Below are 19,844 nucleotides of genomic sequence, written 5' to 3' on the forward strand. Positions count from 1 at the left end.
ACTCACAGCTGAGGAAACTTTAGACTTGAGTTGTTCAAGGTCCCACATGTGATTTATGTTGAAGCTGGAATTTGAATCAGGTCTATCTGACTCCAAAGCCTATATTCAGTCCATCACATGATTTTGATTTCTTTGGGGCTCCTGTTTAGAATTCTGGAATATGAAGTCCTTATAGCTCCCATTTTCTGAGATTGTACTCACCTTCAAAGACTGTAAACTTGTCTTAATTTGTTATCAACTGACCCAATGGTTAGTTTAGCTTGCTGGAATCGTGTTGCATCATTAACACTAAGTTGCAGCAAATATCTAATGACATTGTGTACATTACTTTCAAAGACTAAAGGCACCCTTAATAGCTTGAAATTATAAGCCACTTGCTTGTGAGGCTTTCCTGGAGAGCTAACTGAATCACATGTAAGACCACCATTGGAGTAGGGACGAATGACTCTGCCTTCTCCCCAAACAAAAAAGGTGTAATTGGAACATACAAACATTATAAGCTAATTCCAACAACTAAAAATAACATGGTTTTTAGTTACCTGGTTATGTCCTTCAGAGAAGGCTATCATAACCATGGTTAATTTTTAATCATTGAAATCATGTCTTCCAAATACCTATCTATAGAGAAGTTGTAAGAGAATGTGCTAGAATCACTCAGGATGATGAATATTCAGGCTAACAAGATTCTGTGACCTGAATGAATTATTATTATATATCCTGAAATGTGGGAAACAAGTAACACTTCTATAAATTTAGGAATTATTTAGCATACATTATTCTGATCCTGAAGGATAGAGAGAAATAACAAATGAAGGAAGTCGTGTTTGCTAAGGGCTAGTTGAGGAGTCTAGGCTAAGAGGCAGTAGAGCAAGCTACCCCCAAATACCATGAAGACTAAATGAAGTTGGAATACCAGAACAACAAAAAAAAAGTTTCTCACAATGCTTGCTATACCAAAAGAATCAAATCAAACTGCTGATTACTCATACTGTTAAAAAAAAAGAAAACAAGCCCTGAAAATCGGGGCAGGGGGTGTCACTAACATTTTTAACAGGAAAACAGATTTCTATTGTCTAAAATATCAATCCAAATAGTCTCCAGGGTAGAATAACATGAAAAATTTCAGACCTTTTTTATAAATTGAGAGAAAGAACATATCACCATGGTTTTCTGAAAATTTGAGAAGTTCTAAGGGATTAGTGTATTTCTCTTTCAACTATCAAGAAGTCACTAGACTTTAAAAGAAGGGTTTTAATCAAAAGGGTTAATCAAAGGGGAATCAACTAAACAGCATTTTGAGATGAGTAATATTCTACCAAGAGTTTCAAATACTACACTCAAGCACCTTCTTGCAAATATTATACTTTCTTAGTCATAATATATAAATTAGGATTCCAATGTCAAAACTTTCCAAAGATAGCTGATTTTATAAATAACACAAATGAATTTTTTTTTTTTTTCGGTACGCGGGCCTCTCACTGTTGTGGGCTCTCCCGTTGCGGAGCACAGGCTCCGGACGCACAGGCTCAGCGGCCATGGCTCACGGGCCCAGCCATTCTGCGGCATGTGGGATCCTCCCAGACCGAGGCACGAACTTGTTTCGCCTGCATCGGCAGGCGGACTCTCAACCACTGTGCCACCAGGGAAGCCCCACAAATGAATTTTTAAAGTTTCTTTCAAAATCTCACAGTCAAATGTTCAAGAGACTTACCCTCCACCACCAAAAGCTAGTGAATCCATGTCTCCTTTGATAAAAAACATATTATCTCCTGTCCACTTAAAGACCTACAAAAATGACAAAAGCTTTAAATAAGTAGATGAAAATATCACTATCTATGTGAATTTCTCTTTTCTGACTACAAGAGTCAATGGTTAATGAGATAAGTTAAATAAAGTAGAAAAGTAGTTAAAAACTGAGTAGATGTCATTAACTTTTATTTTAGCATCAAATATAAATGAACATTAATTTGATAATGTTTTAACATTTTGGTATAGGGCCAAGGTCTTTTCTTTGGGTATGAATTTGTCTATCATTATTCTCACAGAAGCCTATAGCACGTGTTTATGCTTTCCAGTTTCAATTTCTTTAAAGAGGATTGAACATAAAAACACTTGAGACATTCAAGGGTAAAACTTTTAGATGTTAATATTCTTAAATATTTTTAACCTTTCATGTAAGTTCTACCTAAACCTAATACAACATCAATTTCTAGCACCTCACCTTTATAAAAATTTTCCGAAGTATTCATTACAGTTTTCAATAAAATATACTTTAGCACTCACTTTTTCATATACATATAACATTTGTTTAATTACATTATTAGTTACCAGGTAGAAACAGCATCATGAAAAAGGACTGGAAACAAGTATAACTGAAACTTCAAAAATCTGTAACGACTACAAGCTTCCAGGTAGCTGTAGGCATCAGTTGATATGTTTTATGGAAGGAATGGAAAGCACTAGTTAATCTGGTGAGCCACTTAAACCCAAAATTGTTAAGAGAGTTCGTTCCTATTATGTTATCAAATCCTATTTTGTTCATTATAGAAACTGTTCCTAAAGACAATTTTTAAAAAAACCAATTGTGCTGATCCCTATTTTCAAGGTTATAATTTCATCTCTTAGGTACTGTCTGACATGCTGAACCTGACTGTACCAGAGACTCTGAGATTGCACTCAATGCTTTAAACAGTTACACATTCACTAAAATTCATGTATTAAATTTCAGATCTCATTGGCATTACAATGTATCTAATTTTAGTCAAGTCACAATAAAGAAAATGAAATCAGGTAATCACTGTTGATTTAACCCCAAATAATTTGTTTTTAAAATTTTCAAGACTGACATCATTAAACTTAGTCATTAAAAGTTTCTAGAAATTTTACAAAGATAATTAATAAACAAAACAGTAATAATGACGCATACTCCTTACTGAGCCCATGATGTCTTTCTGGTACCACACCAAGTGTTACACATATATGATTCTCATTTAATTTTTAAACAACCTTGTTACATTTTATGATCCCCATTCTAACCACAGGAAAGTTGAAGCTCACAATGGTCAAAAAAGTGCTTGGTTATCAGTTAGTAAAAGGCAGAGATTGAGAGTCAAATGCAAGTATGCAGGACTCCAAAGTGAATGTCCTATTCAAGATGACACCTCTTCACAAACTGAATATAACTGGAATAAGTGTTCTTACCTCAAACTGTGGACAGAACGTAAAAACAAAGGTCTCTCCAGTACCATAAAAGCCATCACTTACTTTAAATGGCTCAGACGCCAATGCACCAAAAACCTAAGGATAAAAAAGGCACGTTCAATGACATGACTATTAATTTGTTTCCGTAAGCACTGTCCCATTATATATGTTTAAGTAAAATGCAAAAAGTTTAATCTAGCATAGTTTTGTCTACTTGTACTTAAAAAGTGAAACATGACCAGTTGTCACACAATTCATATTATTGTCAGGTACAAAGCATATCAGCTTCTCAGTGGGAAAAAACCAGATTTTTCCTAGTTTTGAAATCTAAAAACATGTCTATTATAACAAAAAGATAATCTAAAAAAGTGGTAGCCACATTTCAGCATGACAATGTACACACAGTGAGGACAACATGCTGTTGTGGTACTGTAGCACTTACGACAGCAAAAACCCCTCAGTATGGGTAAACATTCTACTACTAAAAAGGTATGCCAGTTTCCTCTTCATTAGACAGTAAATTCCATGAGGACAGAACTTCAGTCTGAATTGTTTGGTCCTGTAATAATGCCTTGGCTTTACACAGTACACGACACACAGTAGATACCCTAAAAAAAGGATGAATAAATGAACAAGAGGACTGGACAAGTCATTTCAATGTTGTGGGTCTAAGGTTCCAGATCACGAAATGGCAAAGTAGAGTTCGATGATCTCTACAGTCACTATCTCTCCTGACATTCTACTTCCAGACTCAATTTTTAAAATAGACTTTTCTTATTGTAAGGTGTGTATGTACATATATATATATATATATAAATAATACAACCATACAGATCAATTTGGAATCACAAAGCAAAGTTCCATTCAACCTTCATGCAGACCTAGAAACAGGACATTACCAGCACCCCAGAAACTCTGTACCACCACCTCCACCTCCCAAAATGAAGCTACTAGGTCTGACAATAACAAAGACGTGTTTTGCCCATTTATGAACTTGCTGTTTCAGGAATAACCAAACTGTGTCTTCCTTATCTGGGACCTTGTTCTTGGTCTCATCCTCATACAATTATCTTTATTTATTTTATAAATTTTATTTATTTTTTAGCTATTTTTTAAAAAACATCTTTATTGGAGTATAATTGCCTTACAATGGTGTGTTAGTTTCTGCTGTATAACAAATTGAATCAGCTATACATATACATATATCCCCATATCTCCTCCCTCTTGCATCTCCCTCCCTCCCACCCTGCCTATCCCACACCTCTAGGTGGTCACAAAGCACTGAGCTGATCTCCCTGTGCTATGTGGCTGCTTCCCACTAGCTACCTATTTTACATTTGGTAGTGTATATATGTCCATGCCACTCTCTCACTTCATCCCAGCCTACCCTTCCCCCTCCCCGTGTCCTCAAGTCCATTCTCTACATCTGCATCTTTATTCCTGTCCTGCCACTAGGTTCTTCAGAACCATTTTTTCTTCTTTTTTTTTTTTACATTCCGTATATGTGTTAGCATATGGTATTTGTTTTTCTCTTTCTGACTTAGTTCACTCTGTATGACAGTCTCTACGTCCCTCCACCTCACTACAAATAACACAATTTTGTTTCTTTTTATGGCTGAGTAATATTCCATTGTATATATGTGCCACATCTTCTTTATCCATTCATCTGTCAATGGGCACTCAGGTTGCTTCCAAGCCCTGGCTATCGTAAATAGAGCTGCAATGAACATTGTGGTACCTGTCTCTTGAGTTATGGTTTTCTCAGGGTATATGCCCAGTAGTGGGGTTGCTGGGTCGTATGGTACCTCTATGTTTAGTTTTTTTAAGGAACCTCCATGTGGTTCTCCATAGTGGCTGTATCAATTTACATTCCCACCAACAGTGCAAGAGGGTTCCCTTTTCTCCACACCCTCTCCAGCAATTATTGTCTGTAGATTTTTTGATGATGGCCATTCTGACCAGTATGAGATATTACCTCATTGCAGCTTTGCTTTGCATTTCTCTAATGATTAGTGATGTTGAGCATCCTTTCATGTGTTTGTTGGCAATCAGTATATCTTCTTTGGAGAAATGTCTGTTTAGGTCTTCTGCTCATTTTTGGATTGGGTTGTTTGTTTTTTTGATATTGAGCTACACGAGCTGCCTGTATATTTTGGAGACTAATCCTTTGTCAGTTGCTTCGTTTGCAAATATTTTCTCCCACTCTGAGGGCTGTCTTTTCATCTTGTTTATGGTTTCCTTTGCTGTGCAAAAGCTTTTAAGTTTCAATAGGTCCCATTTATTTGTGTTTTTATTTCCATTTCTCTAGGAGGTGGGTCAAAAAGGATCTTGCTGTGATTTATGTCATAGAGTGTTTTGCCTATGTTTTCCTCTAAGAGTTTTGTACTGTATGGCCTTACATTTAGGTCTGTAATCCAGTTTGAATTTATTTTTCTGTATGGTGTTAGGAAGTGTTCTAATTTCATACTTTTACATGTAGCTGTCCAGTTTCCCCAGCACCACTTATTGAAGAGGCTGTCTTTTCTCCATTGTATATTGTTGCCTCCTTTATCAAAGATAAGGTGACCATGTGTGTGTGGGTTTATCTCTGGGCTTTCTATCCTGTCCCACTGATCTATTTCTGTTTCTCTACCACTACCATACTGTCTTGATTACTGCAGCTTTGTAGTATAGTCTGAAGTCAGGGAGTCTGATTCCACCAGTTCTGTTTTTCTTTCTCATGATTGCTTTGGGGGCTTCCCTGGTGGCGCAGTGGTTGAGAGTCTGCCTGCCGATGCAGGGGACACGGGTTCGTGCCCCGGTCTGGGAAGATCCCACATGCCGTGGAGCAGCTGGGCCCATGAGCTATGGCTGCTGAGCCTGCATGTCCGGAGCCTGTGCTCTGCAACAGGAGAGGTCACAACAGTGAGAGGCCCGCGTACCACAAAAAAAAAAAAAAAAAAGATTGCTTTGGCAATTCAGGGTGTTTTGTGTTTCCATATAAATTGTGAAATTTTTTGTTCTAGTTCTGTGAAAAATGCCATTGGTAGTTTGACAGGGATTGCAATAGATCTGTAGATTGCTTTGGGTAGTATAGTCATTTTCACAATGTTGATTCTTCCAATCCAAGAACACAGTATATCTTTCCATCTGTTGGTATCATCTTTAATTTCTCTCATCAGCGTCTTACAGTGTTCTGCATACAGGTCTTTTGTCTCTTTAGGTAGGTTTATTCCTAGGTATTTTATTCTTTTCGTTGCAATGGTAAATGGGAGTGTTTCCTTAATTTCTCTTTCAGATTTTTCATCGTTAGTGTATAGGAATGCAAGAGATTTCTGTGCATTAATTTTGCATCCTGCTACTTTACCAAATTCATTGATTAGCTCTAGTAGTTTTCTGATAGCATCTTCAGGATTCTCTATGTATAGTGTCATGTCATCTGCAAACAGTGACAGCTTTATTTCTTCTCTTCTGATTTGGATTCCTTTCACTTCTTTTTCTTCTCTGATTGCTGTGGCTAAAACTTTCAAAACTATGCTGAATAACAGTAGTGAGAGTCTTGTTCCTGATCTTAGTGGAAATGGTTTCAGTTTTTCACCATTGAGAACAATGTTGGCTGTAGGTTTGTCATGTATGGCCTTTATTATGGTGTGGAAAGTTCCCTCTATGCCTACTTTCTGCAGGGTTTTTATCATAAATGGGTGTTGAATTTTGTCGAAAGCTTTTTCTGCATCTATTGAGATGATCATATGGCTTTTCTCCTTCAATGTGTTAATATGGCTTATCACATTGATTGATTTGCATATACTGAAGAATCCTTGTATTCCTGGGATAAACCCCACTTGATCATGGTGTATAATCCTTTTAATGTGCTGTTGGATTCTGTTTCCTAGTATTCTGTTGAGGATTTTTACATCAATGTTCATCAGTGATATTGGTCTGTAGTTTTCTTTTTTTGTGACATCTTTGTCTGGTTTTGGTATCAGGGTGATGGTGGCCTCGTAGAATGAGTTTGGGAGTGTTCCTCCCTCTGCTATATTTTGGAAGAGTTTGAGAAGGATAGGTGTTAGCTCTTCTCTAAATGTTGATAGAATGTGCCTGTGAAGCCACCTGGTTCTGGGCTTTTGTTTGTTGGAAGATTTTTAATCACATTCTCAATTTCAGTGCTTGTGATTGGTCTGTTTATATTTTCTATTTCTTCCTGGTTCAGTCTCGGGAGGCTGTGCTTTTCTAAGAATATGTCCATTTCTTCCAGGTTGTCCATTTTATTGGCACAGAGTTGCTTGTAGTAATCTCTCATGATTCTTTGTATTTCTGCAGTGTCAGCTGTTACTTCTCCTTTTTCATTTCTAATTCTATTGAGTCTTCTCCCTTTTTTTCTTGATGAGTCTGGCTAGTGGTTTATCAATTGTTTTTATCTTCTCAAAGAACCAGCTTTTAGTTTTATTAATCTTAGCTATTGTTTCCTTTATGTCTTTTTCACTTATCTCTGTTCTGATCTTTATGATTTATTTCCTTCTGCTAAATTTGGTTTTTTTGTTGTTGTTCTTCTTCTTTCTCTAATTGCTTTAGCTGTAAGGTTAGGTTGTTTATTTCAGATGTTTCTTGTTTCTGAGGTAGGATTGTATTGCTATAAACTTCCCTCTTAGAACTGCTTTTGCTGCATCCCATAGGTTTTGGGTCGTTGTGTTTTTATTGTCATTTGTTTCTAGGTATTTTCTGATTTCCTCTTTGATTTCTTCAGTGATCTCTTGGTTATTTAAGAGGGTACTGTTCAGCCTCCATGTGTTTGTATTTCTCACAGATGTTTTTCCTGTAACTGATATCTAGTTTCATAGTGTTGTGGTCGGAAAAGATACTTGATCCGATTTCAATTTTCTTAAATTTACCAAGGCTTGATTTGTGACCCAACATATGATCTATCTTAGAGAATGTCCATGAGCACTTGAGAAGAAAGTGTATTGTGCTGTTTTGGGATCGAATGTCCTATAAATATCAATTAAGTCCATCTTGTTTAATGTATCATTTAAAGCTTGTGCTTCAGTATGATCTCTTTAAATATCTTCTCCGCCCCTTTTTTTTCCCTCTTCTTCTCTGAGACCCCTATAATTCAAAAGTTGGTGCATTTAATATTGTCTCAAAAGTCTCTGAGACTGTCCTCAATTCTTTTAATTCTTTTTTCTTTATTCTGCTCTGCAGTAGTTATTTCCTCTGTTTTATCTTCCTGGTCACTTCTCCGTTCTTCTGCCTCAGTTATTCTGCTATTGATTCCTTCTAGAGAATTTTTAATTCCATTTACTGTTTTGTTTATCATTGTTTGTTTGCTCTTTAGTTCTTCTGGGTCCTTGTTAAACGTTTCTTGTATTTTCTCCATTCTATTTCCAAGATTTTGGATCATCTTTACTATCATTACTCGGAATTCCTTTTCAGGTGGACTGCCTATTTCCTCTTTATTTCTTTGGTCTGGTGGGGTTTTACCTTGCTGCTTCATCTGCTGTATATTTCTCTGTCTTCTCATTTTACTTAACTTACTGTGTTTAGGGTCTCCTTTTCGCTGCCTGCAGGTTCATAGTTCCCATTATTTTTGGTGCCTGTCCCCGGTGGCTAAGGTTGGTTCAGTGGGTTTTGCAGGCTTCCTGGTGAAGGGGACTAATGCCTGTGTTCTTGTGGATGAGGCTGCATCTTATCTTTCTGGTGGGAAGGACCGCATCAGGTGGTGTGTTTTGGGGTGTCTGTGAACTTGTTATTTTAGGCAGCCTCTCTGTTAATGGGTGGGGTTGTGTTCCTGTCTTGCTAGTTGTTTGGCACAGGGTGTCCAGCACTGTAGCCTGGTGGTCATTGAGTGGAGCTGGGTCTTCACGTTGAGATGGAGATCTCTGGGAGACCTTTCACCATCTGATATTACGTGGGGCTGGGAGGTCTCTGGTGGACCAATGTCCTGAACTCAGCTCTCTAACCTCAGAGGCTCAGGCCTGACACTTGGCCGGAGCACCAAGACCCTGTTAGCCACATGGCTCAGAAGAAAAGGGAGAAAAAAAAAGAAAGAAAGAGAAAGAAAGAAAGAAAGAGAGGGACGGAGGGAGGGAGGGGGAGAGAGAGAGAGAGAGAGACAGAGAGAGAGAGAGAGAGAGAGAAAGAAAGAATGGAAAAAAAGAAAGAGAAAGACAGAAAGAAAAATAAAGTTATTAAAATAAAAAATATATTATTAAAAATAAAAAATAAGAGTAATTAAAAAAAAAGAAAGAAAGAAGAGAGCAACCAAACCAAAAAAGAAATCCACCAATGATAACAAGTGCTAAAAACTATACTAAAAAAAATCAAAACAAAGCGAAAAAAGACAGAACCCTAAGTCAAATGGTAAAATCAAAGCTATACAGACAAAATAACATAAAGAAGCATACACATACACACTCACAAAAGGAGAAAAGGAAGAAAGAATATACATATATGAAAGAAGAAGAAAGGAAGAGAGCACCAAATCAATAAACAAATCTACCAATGATAATAAGCTCTAAATACTAAACTAAGGTAAACATAAAACCAGAAACAAATTAGATGCAGAAATCAAACCCCAAGTCTACAGTTGCTCCCGAAGTCCACCTCATCAATTTTGGGACAATTCATTGCTTATTCAGGTATTCCACAATGCAGGGTACATCAATTTGACTGTGGAGATTTAATCCACTGCTCCTGAGGCTGCATGGAGAGATTTCCCTTTCTCTTCTTTGTTCGCACAACTCCTGGGGTTCAGCTTTGGATATGGCTCTGCCTCTGTGTGTAGGTCGCCTGAAGGCGTCTGTTCCCCACCCAGACAGGACGGGGTTAAAGTAGCAGCTGATTAGGGGGCTCTTGCTCACTCAGGCCAGGGGGGAGAGTGGGGTACGGAATGTGGGGCGAGCCTGCGGTGGCAGAGGCCAGCATGATGCAACAGCCTGAGGTGCACTGTGCGCTCTCCTGGGGAAGTTGTCCCTGGATCATGGGACCCTGGTAGTGGTGGGCTGCACAGGCTCTCAGGAGCGGAGGTGTGGATAGTGACCTGTGCTTGCACACAGGCTTCTTGGTGGCTGCAGCAGCAGCCTCAGCATTTCATACCTGTCTCTGTGGTCCGCGCTGATAGCTGCATCTCGCACCCATCTCTGGAGCTCGTTTAGGCGGTGTTCTGAATCCCCTCTCCTTGTGCACCCCGAAACAATGGTCTCTTGCCTCTTAGGCAGGTCCAGACTTTTTCCCAGACTCCCCTCCAGCTAGCTGTGGCACACTATTCCCCTTCAGGCTGTGTTCATGCAGCGAACCCCAGTCCTCTCCCTGGGGTCTGACCTCTGAAGCCAGAGCCTCAGCTCCCAGCCCCCACCCGCCCTGGCCAGTGAGCAGACAAGCCTCTCAGGCTGGTGAGTGCTGGTTGGCAGCAATGCTCTGTGCGGGAACCTCTCCGCTGTGCCCTCTGCACCCCTGTTGCTGTGCTCTCCTCTGTGTCTCTGAAGCTTCCCCCCACCCACCTGCTGTCTCCGCCAGTTAAGGGGCTTCCTAGTGTGTGGAAACTTTCCCTCCTTCACAGCTCCCTCCCAGAGGTGCAGGTCCCGTCCCTATTCTTTTGTCTATGGTTTTTTTTTCTTTTGCCCTACGCAGGCACCTGGCGAGGTTCTTGCCTTTTGGGAAGTCTGAGGTCGTCTGCCAGAATTCAGTAGGTGTTCTGTAGGAGCTGTTCCTCATGTAGATGTATTTTTGATGTATTTGTGGGGAGGAAGGTGATCTCCACGTCTTACTCCTCTGCCATCTAGAAGCTATCTCTCACAATTATCTTTAACTTTCTAGAATTTACCCACATCTCAAGACTGTCAATTTCCACTACTTCCCGGAACCTCATTCTTATCTCCCTCAGATAGGAATGAACAATCTAAACACCCCTTTTACTTTTTACAGAGTCTAACTATACCAGGCATATTTTGCTTGGCTTTAGAGATAGTCGCATACTTTAGTATTCTTTTCTACCAGACTGTAATTCCTTTGAAGGCAGGAACTGTTTAATTATTCATGCTCATATCTATACCTCTGTAGGACTCAGCATTGCCTTGCATATCAAAAGCACTCAATAATTACCAGTTAAACTTAATAAAATGTACTAATGAAAATTTTTATCAAAAGAATATGCTAACATTACTGTTACTACCATCTCTTAAAAGGTAAGGTTGTTATTTTTCATACCTGCCCATCACTGTCTTTAATCACCATCAGCACTGGAGTGTCTAAACCTGTCATTGTTCGATAAAGGGTCTTCAAGCTTGTACCGTGCTTCCCAGTACCATAAACAAGAGTCCATGGATAGCCAATTGTTCTTGGTGGAAGATGCTTGGTAAGCTTTGAAAAATAAATTGTTAACACATACTCAATAGTTGCTTATTGTTAATCTGTATGATACTAATCCAGCTGGAATTTAATAGTACTTTATAAAATGCAGCCTACAAAAATAACAGTAGAAAATATCATTGTCAAAGACACTGAGATGCTTGAAGAATAACTGTACATTTCTCAGTATGAAATATTAATTGTTCATTAGGAAAAGAAACAGTCATACCAAACAATATACAGATTAGAATAGAGTCAAGAAACATGGATTACTTATTGTTTGCATCCTCTGTATCAAATTAACAAAAAGATTTGATGAACTGTTAGCTTGATTATTAATAACCTCTCAAATCCAGAGGCAGACTATCAGAATTAGAAATCAAGCTTCAATATGTTATAACTGTATGGCTTTGAACATTTATTTAACCTCTCTGCACCCACGTTTCTTCACTTACAAAATTGATAATAAGAGCATCCAACTCCTACAGGGGCTGCAACAACTACATTAGGTTGCCCATATAAAGCAAGTAACTGGCACACAATAAGAAATTAAATACTGGCCATTATATTGTCTCACCTAAATTGCTACTGTTATTTATTTTAATGTCTACTTACCCAAACCTCCTAATATCTTCTATTACTGCTAGCTGCTATATTTTGTTTACTTTCTCTGCATTGAAGACTAAGACTAGGAACAGCAGCCCTGCTTCTTCAGTTTTCAAAACAACTGAAAATAGGGTATTTTATTCTCATGGCACATACTCAGAAAGGCACATATGTGGGTATGTCATACCTTTTCAATTTGATCTGGCAGTAAGAGTTCACTGGGATCACTTAGGTTTGGTCGAAAAGATTCAGATTCCAGGTCTGCTTTCACTGGAGTAACCTGCTTTGAATTTATATCTTCCCTTGTAGTAATCTAAAGAAGTAAACAGCAGCAACATATTAATACAGAACGGCAACCAACCTTCAAAAATTTTAGCCTTTTGAGAGAAATAAAACCTTATACCTTAAAAAAGGTGGCTAAAGCTTTAATTTAGGATTTTAGAATAGGCAAAAGATGCTCCATCTAATAACAATGGCATGTCCAATGCAGAAAAAGTTTTTTATAAGCAGACATTTTTCTCATCTACTACATGAGGAAGGACAGGTATTGAATGATAAACTCCACATTTCTGGTAAAAAGAGGTAAGTTGCATGGAAACTTTAATTTTTCTGTTCAAGGGCAAAAAATGAGCCAGCTAAGCTTGCTTTTTATCTGTGCTATTTAAAATATGTGAGAATATTTTTTCATGGTTAACATAAAATTTGCCAAAAGTAATTAAGAAAACTTCCTGGGTGCCAAAATTTTAATTTTAAAAAAATAGTACAAAAAAAAAAGGATAATGTTTCATTGGTGTGCATGTGTATGTGAATTTATCTGCTTCACTGAAAAGGTTACCATTATTTTTAGAAATGCCTTTTTAATTTTTACTTTCTAAACATGAATTTTTTTTATCTAGCTGAACCAAACAATACATTTAAAAGTTAACTTTTTCACAAACCTATTTTTAAATTAGAACAATTTGATGCACTAAAAAGTATGTATGCTTTTCTTGATGGAAATGATCTCACTGATATTCTTAAAATGATAAAAATGTTGATTAAATCAAAACAAATTCTTATACAATTTATTCTGTTGGTACTTTTTCCTATTAATTTTATTTTCATATGTAAAATGGAATAATATTAGAAAATAAAATATATGAAACAACAGTGACATTCTTAAAGTGACAGAAACGATGATTAACTTAAATTCCTGTACAATTTATTCTGTTGGCACTTTTTCATATTAATTTTATTTTAACATATAAAATGCAGTAGTATTAGAAAATAAAATATATGAAACTACTGTTGATGAAACTTTTAAATTGGAAAACAGAATTCTATTGCAGCAGATAACTAAAATGCAGCAATTCTCGACGACTGTGATTCCACGCAGGAATGAAATCTTGCTAAATTTTGTTCCTTTAACAGATTTCTTACCAAACCTAAACAACATATATTTTCAACCAATACATGTTCTAGAACTGTATTGTTTTTTGATGAAAACTATATTAATTCTTTCACATCATCATCATGTTTTACCCTTATTTTGATGATGTGAAAGGTTAAAAAATATCCAAGGCAGCATGAGAAGCATTAAAAGAAAAGAAAAAAATTCAGGAGTTCTAGCAAAGCCATGAAAGCATATCTCATTAAGAAGAGGAAAACACACAATAATACACAAAGCTGAAAAATGAGGTCAAATATATAGTTCTTTTTCCTGAAAAATCACAAAGATTATTTCACAGAATTTTAAACAATGTATCTAGCTGAAGTGCCTAATCTATACTATTCCAAAGTATTTCTAATACCAACCAGGAAAACCTAAGGAGAAAAACAATTCATCTCATTATGATATTTGATGTAGGGTTGATACAACTGAAATAGCCTTAAAGAAGAGAACCTTGCTATCCGTTAAATTTTTAAACATTTTCCCATAGTACATCTTTCGGATTCTATTTAGTAAAGATTCTACCTCGAACCCAAGACATTCTTCCAATGTAAAATGAAAACTCCTCATCAATCTAAGAAATACAGTACTGAGAACAGTTCTAAAATAACAGAAAATTCCTCTGAACATTTTTCAAATGAAAAGATGCCAGAAAAGATAGTCCTACAGCTCTTCAAGGCAATACTGTACTCTTTAATACAAAAGGAATTTTCTGATGGGGTATTTTAGTGCTGCAGTCAAAATGAATCCTTCAAAAAAGAGATTTGCCCTGACAAAAGACACTGAAAACAGGGAATATTCAATCTCTGGAGGGGTTTAAACTACTGAAGGGGGCACCTGGAGACGTCTGCAGAGTGTGCGCAGTTCTTCAGTATTTAGAGCATCGATCCTGCGGTGATACTCAGCCACTGACACTACCTGAATATGGAGACAGGAAGACAATAATTCCACTGACAGTTGAGAAAAACAGCCAAAACAAAACAAAAATTGGAGAAATTTAAATGGGAAAGAGAAATGTAATCAGGATTTCTTTCCCCACTCCATGCTGAAAATCCAAGAGACTTATATATTAAACTACGGTGAAATACACATGAATGAATTTAACTTATTAACTACTACATCCAACTAACTACTAGTACACAACTTAAGGTTTATTTATAACTACTAGTACACAACTTAAGGTTCATTATAGACAGAATTTGACTGAATAAATAGAATTACAGTCCTTTATAAAAGAAACACTATATAAAACATAACATGCTTTGCTAATATCAAAGATAACATCTAAAATCTAACTGTCTTGCAGTTTACAAAGAAAATGGTAGTTTCAACTCTCCCCTTCAAATCAGTTTTAACTCAAACGTTACATCCTAATGGCAATGCTGGAAAAATCTCTTCTAGGCAAAGGTAACAAACATACCCGTGCTATATGATCTGTATCAGAACAGAGAAGTGGGGGAGCAAGAAAAAGATATGAAGTACATTTTAAAACCTAAGACAGTAAGAAAAATAAGCTCCAGAAATAGAAAATTAGATTTTTAAAAGCATATCTAATAGCATTCTCAGGCATGTCCACTTAGTCTTTCTAAATGATCCTGAACTGAAAGTTTTTGCCTTTCCTCTACAGTAATTCTTTGTAGTTGGTACTGTAGCAGTTATTTGTGACTAAAATGTAATGAATTTCCTACATTCTAAATTTCTAAGGGAAATTCTATATCTTCTGTAATTGTCTAGACCAGTCTCTTGCACGGTGCTGAATTTGAAAGCCATGTCTGACAGATAAATATTATTATAAAAAGCCCACGAAAACAGACAAGTTTCCTCAGACTGACACAACAGCTACAGCTTTTTCAGATCATGACATAATTCCCAAAACAGTAAGCATAATATAGTGAACTCTGGTGGTGCTATAAATGTGTGCTGAATTCTCCTGACCTATGACAAATTCCTCTTGTGATCAATCAATTATGTGTAGAGGTTCTGGCCACAAAATGCAGTTAAACCAACTGACCCATAAAAGGTTTAGATTTTTAAACTAACCTAGGTTTTAAAAGGTTCTTGTTCCAGTCAACTAAAACGAATTAGCTACTTCTATGAAGAGCTGTAAAGTTGTTGAAAGCAATGAAAGCAATGAAAGACATGAGAATAGAAAAAAGGAAAAGAAGCTGAACAGACTTTCCATTCTGGCCATTATTATTAGATTGACTTTTGAAAAGCAAGAATGCTTGCAATATGATAGCTGACTCTCTACTTACAAAGAAACCCAAAGTAGCTATGATTTCAAGCTCTGGGGAATCAGATGGACCTAGGTTTTCCCCCTTCCTTATCTATTTCTCCATAAAACAGTGGAAATAATAATAGTACATACTAAATAGGGTTTTTGTGTAAATAAAATGAAGAAATGAAATGCACATAAAGGATTTAGTGCCCACCACAGACTAAATAGTGGTTAACACTACTTTTACTTAATTTTCCATCAATTACCCTAAGGACTAAAGGATAATGTTGAAGAGTGTCCATATTTATTTTTGGTTTTTATTTTTGATATTAAAGTATTTCAGTTTTAAGAACTCAACTATTTTATATATTTTGTCTATTTTGAAAGTTTAATTTAAAAATATTAAAGGTTTTTCAATTAAGAACAGAATTTTCAATAAAGATGAAAGAAAAATTAGGTACTAAAAGTAAAAAAAATAAAAATCACAGCTTGCTTTTCTAAGACCAGCAAAAGAAATCTCTACAAAATATTTAATGACCAGTTATACCTTTCTTCCTTCTTCCTATGGCATTCAGTCTAATCGAGAGTGTCCTACACAAGAATTTTCAAATTATATGACTTGACTATTCCTCTGCATTCTTTCTATTCCTCTACTCAACACTGATCTTACACTGAAAGCTCTTCCTTTTACCATATAAAACACAGTTCCCGGATGAAAGTAAAATTGAATTTGCTCACAAAACGGCTCAGTATCAACATCACTCAGAGTAGGAATCATCAGTTAGGGAACCATGAACTGGCATCGTAAGTATAAGCTATAACATCTGGTAGTCATAGTTTCTTTAATGTCACAAATCTACTTTCCTCATTCATTTTTTTTTTTTTTTTTGAACTGTATTCCTTTCTGGAACTTATAAACTCACCACTTCCTTACCTTTAAATATTTACTCATGCTGTGATGAATGATAATATACAATATTGTCAAAAGAGTAGGTGAACTAAGAAAGAAAAAGGATTTGAAATCAAATGACTATGATCTTGGGGTGGCCTCAGCCTGCAGCAGCTTCAAGCAGGATTTCGGTTCCCCGGCCAGAGACTTAAGCCAAGCCTTGGCAGTGAGAGCGCTGAATCCTAGCCACTAGACCACCAGGGACAGTGGCCAGTGACAAGGTCCCTGGCTTGTCAGCTTTGTAGAAATGAATTCCCAGAGATGAAAAGTAGTGAAAAAAGTAAAGCATTTATTAGGAGGAAAAAGGGTACGTATGAATAGACTCACATGGGCAGACTCAGAGAGTCGAGAGTTGTGTGCTCGTAGTAGTTTACCTCACTTGTATGGGACATTTCTTCTGGGTTCCCTTTGGCCAATTATCTTGCTTTGCCTGGTTCTGGGTCTGTAATTGGTTTATCTCAGGGTCCTCCCACGTGTGCATGTGCATCTCTTAGCCAAGATGGAATTCTAGAGAAGAGGCCTATGGGTAGGTTGACATCACTTACTATGGGGTGACGCCTCCTCCCTTTTTGACCTCTGTGGAGCCTTTCTGCGCATGTGTAGTGGGAAAGGTCTCCCTGACTCTGAGAACGAGAAATATGTGGTCCCTTTATCTTTCATCTGGGCAGGTCTTAGCTTCTCCTTCCTCCTGCTATTGTATTCATCTTGGAGAATCTGTCCACAGGGGATAAACTCCAGCTGCTCAGCCTGGGGCCCATCTATCTCCTGCCTCAACTAGAGAAATATACTTCCTCCTCTCAAAATAAATGAATAAAGAGAGATAGATTCCTCGTATATATGGTGGATCTAGAATTAGTCTCAAATTAATTTTTAACCCCTTGGTAAATCATACTCCATGTACAGAATGTATTACTTTACCCAAAAGATTAAACCTAAGTGGAAAATGGACAGATTGCTACAAAATGTCCTGTATCACACTCCCAATTATTAAAGGTACACAGTTGAGGAAATCAAGACCTTCTAGCTAAAACTGTATTCACTGTCTGGCTAAAAAGTCATTTCCTGAGGAGCAAAGTAGTTTGCCTATACCGCTAAATCCCATCTGCAGAAACTAAGTACTATGAACTACCCTCTGCAGAATTAAGTGCTACTCTCTAGTCTCTTCAGTTTTTGACAAAGGACTCTCACAAAGTGAGAGCATTTATTTTCAACAAATTACAAATGTGAAGGCAGAATTAAATCTACCCACCTCTACTACAAAGAGACTAATAACAACAACAACCAGAACAGAAGCTGAAACTAGGGGAAATGTATAGTTGCTGCAAATCCCACGAATAAGAACATGCTGTCCTAGAAAGAAAAGAGCTTCAGTCTAACATTGGTCTGACAGTCCTCCTTCCAGGATACTCCAGTATTTCCTCCTGAGATTACACCATAAACAGGCCAAAAACCTCCTTTCCTCCAACTGCCTTGCAGACTAAAAAAGATATCTGTGAATGTGCAATTTTTATTTCTCACTTATGCCTTACTTTTATTCCTTAGTAAAGGAAGATGGGGTAGAAAGAAAAATGTTACTTAACAATGCCATTTATATTTACTTTGGAATCCAAAAATATTTTTAAAAAGGAGGAAATTAAAGTTGAGCTGTTGTAGCTAACAAAAAAGGGCATACAACAGCATCCTGAACTTATGTAACATTCTGTTCTGTATTTCATAATGTATGACAAAGTCTTATCACAAAATAAGACCTGGATTATGTTAAAACTTTACTCCTTTTTGCCTTAAATTAAAACTACTGTTTTCAAAATACACTTCCGTGACTTAAATAAAATATAAAAGGAGCAAATAGAGAATCACAAATTAGGTAACTACAAAGTAGAATTATGAGGGAAAAAAGGATTAAATCCAGAATGAATAAAAAACAGAACACATTACTGAAGTTTTGATTTGAAGAAATCTTTTATATTTAAAATTACATCCTGTTAAGTATATCTGCAGATGACTCACATAGAATTTCATAAGAAGGCAGATATATTCACTGTTCTTTTAGTCAAAAAAAAAAAAAAAACCTGTTAACTAGTCAAAACCATTCAATTACAATATGTGTATATTATACTAGCCTCATGGAACAATAAATGTAAGAAGTGACTCTCACAAAAAGGGAATAATCTTGTTTTCCCCACAGCATATCAGGGGAAAATAACACTCATTACATAATCTTGAGATATATTAATTCACTATTATAGTTGGAGACTTCAAAACTCCTCTATCAGTAATTTGCAAATCTGACAGAAAATCAGTAAGGACATAGCTGAACTGAACAGTATTCTCAATTAGCTGGATCTAATTGACATGTACAGAATACTCCACCCAACAACAGCTGAATACATATTCTTCTCAAGCTCACATGGAACATTCACTCAGACAGAACACATTCTGGAACATTAAACATACCTTAACAAATATAAATCGTAAAGTATGCTCTCAGACCACAATGAAATTAAACTAGAAATCAGTAACAGAGAAATAGTGCGAAAATCCCAAATTACTTTAGAACAACACACTGCTAATTAACACATAATCATTAAAGTCTTGGGAGAAACTTAAAATATTCTGAACTAAATAAAAATATAACTTACCAAAATTTGGGGATACAGTGAAAGCAGGAATTAAGAGGAAAATTTATAGCACTGAATGCATATGTAAGAAAAGAGAAAGATCTAAAATCAATAATCTCAGCTTCCATTTTAGGAAACTAGAAAAAGAAGAGTTAATTAAGTCTGAAGTTGAAGAAAAGAAATAATAGAAAAAAATCAGAGTAGAAATCAGTGAAACAGAAAACAGAAAATCAATAGAGAAAACGCAACAAAACCAAAAACCAGTTCTTTGGAAAGATCAATAAAATTGATAAACCTCTAGCCAGGCTAACTAAAATAAGAAAAAGAACACACAAATAAATTATATCATAAATGAAGACAGGCCATCATTATTGATAATAAAGGAAAATAAAGGAATATTATAAACAACTCTATACCTACGAATTTGAAAACCTAGATGAAATGGACCAATTCCTTGAAAGACACAAACCACTAAACTCACACAGAAGAAACAAATCATCT

General features: G+C 36.5%; 1 protein-coding gene across 5 annotated transcripts in view; it reads right to left on the minus strand.

Moving 5' to 3' along the window:
- OXR1 (oxidation resistance 1) overlaps positions 1-19,844 on the minus strand; it is a 447,043-nt gene that overhangs the window by 1,747 nt on the left and 425,452 nt on the right. For 3 of the 5 annotated variants that reach the window (XM_024756317.1, XM_024756319.1, XM_024756321.1), the window contains 5 exons: positions 14,396-14,476; positions 12,317-12,442; positions 11,383-11,535; positions 3,202-3,297; positions 1,712-1,785 (listed from right to left, as the gene is read on the minus strand). In XM_024756317.1, coding sequence (XP_024612085.1) covers positions 1,712-1,785; positions 3,202-3,297; positions 11,383-11,535; positions 12,317-12,442; positions 14,396-14,476 — 530 coding nt within the window. The remainder of the gene's footprint in view (positions 1-1,711; positions 1,786-3,201; positions 3,298-11,382; positions 11,536-12,316; positions 12,443-14,395; positions 14,477-19,844) is intronic. The other 2 variants (XM_024756318.1, XM_024756320.1) reach the window with 1 other exon arrangement.

The sequence above is a fragment of the Neophocaena asiaeorientalis genome, unplaced genomic scaffold, assembly GCF_003031525.2.
Source record: "Neophocaena asiaeorientalis asiaeorientalis breed wild unplaced genomic scaffold, Neophocaena_asiaeorientalis_V1.1 scaffold496, whole genome shotgun sequence".
NCBI lineage: Eukaryota > Metazoa > Chordata > Mammalia > Artiodactyla > Phocoenidae > Neophocaena > Neophocaena asiaeorientalis.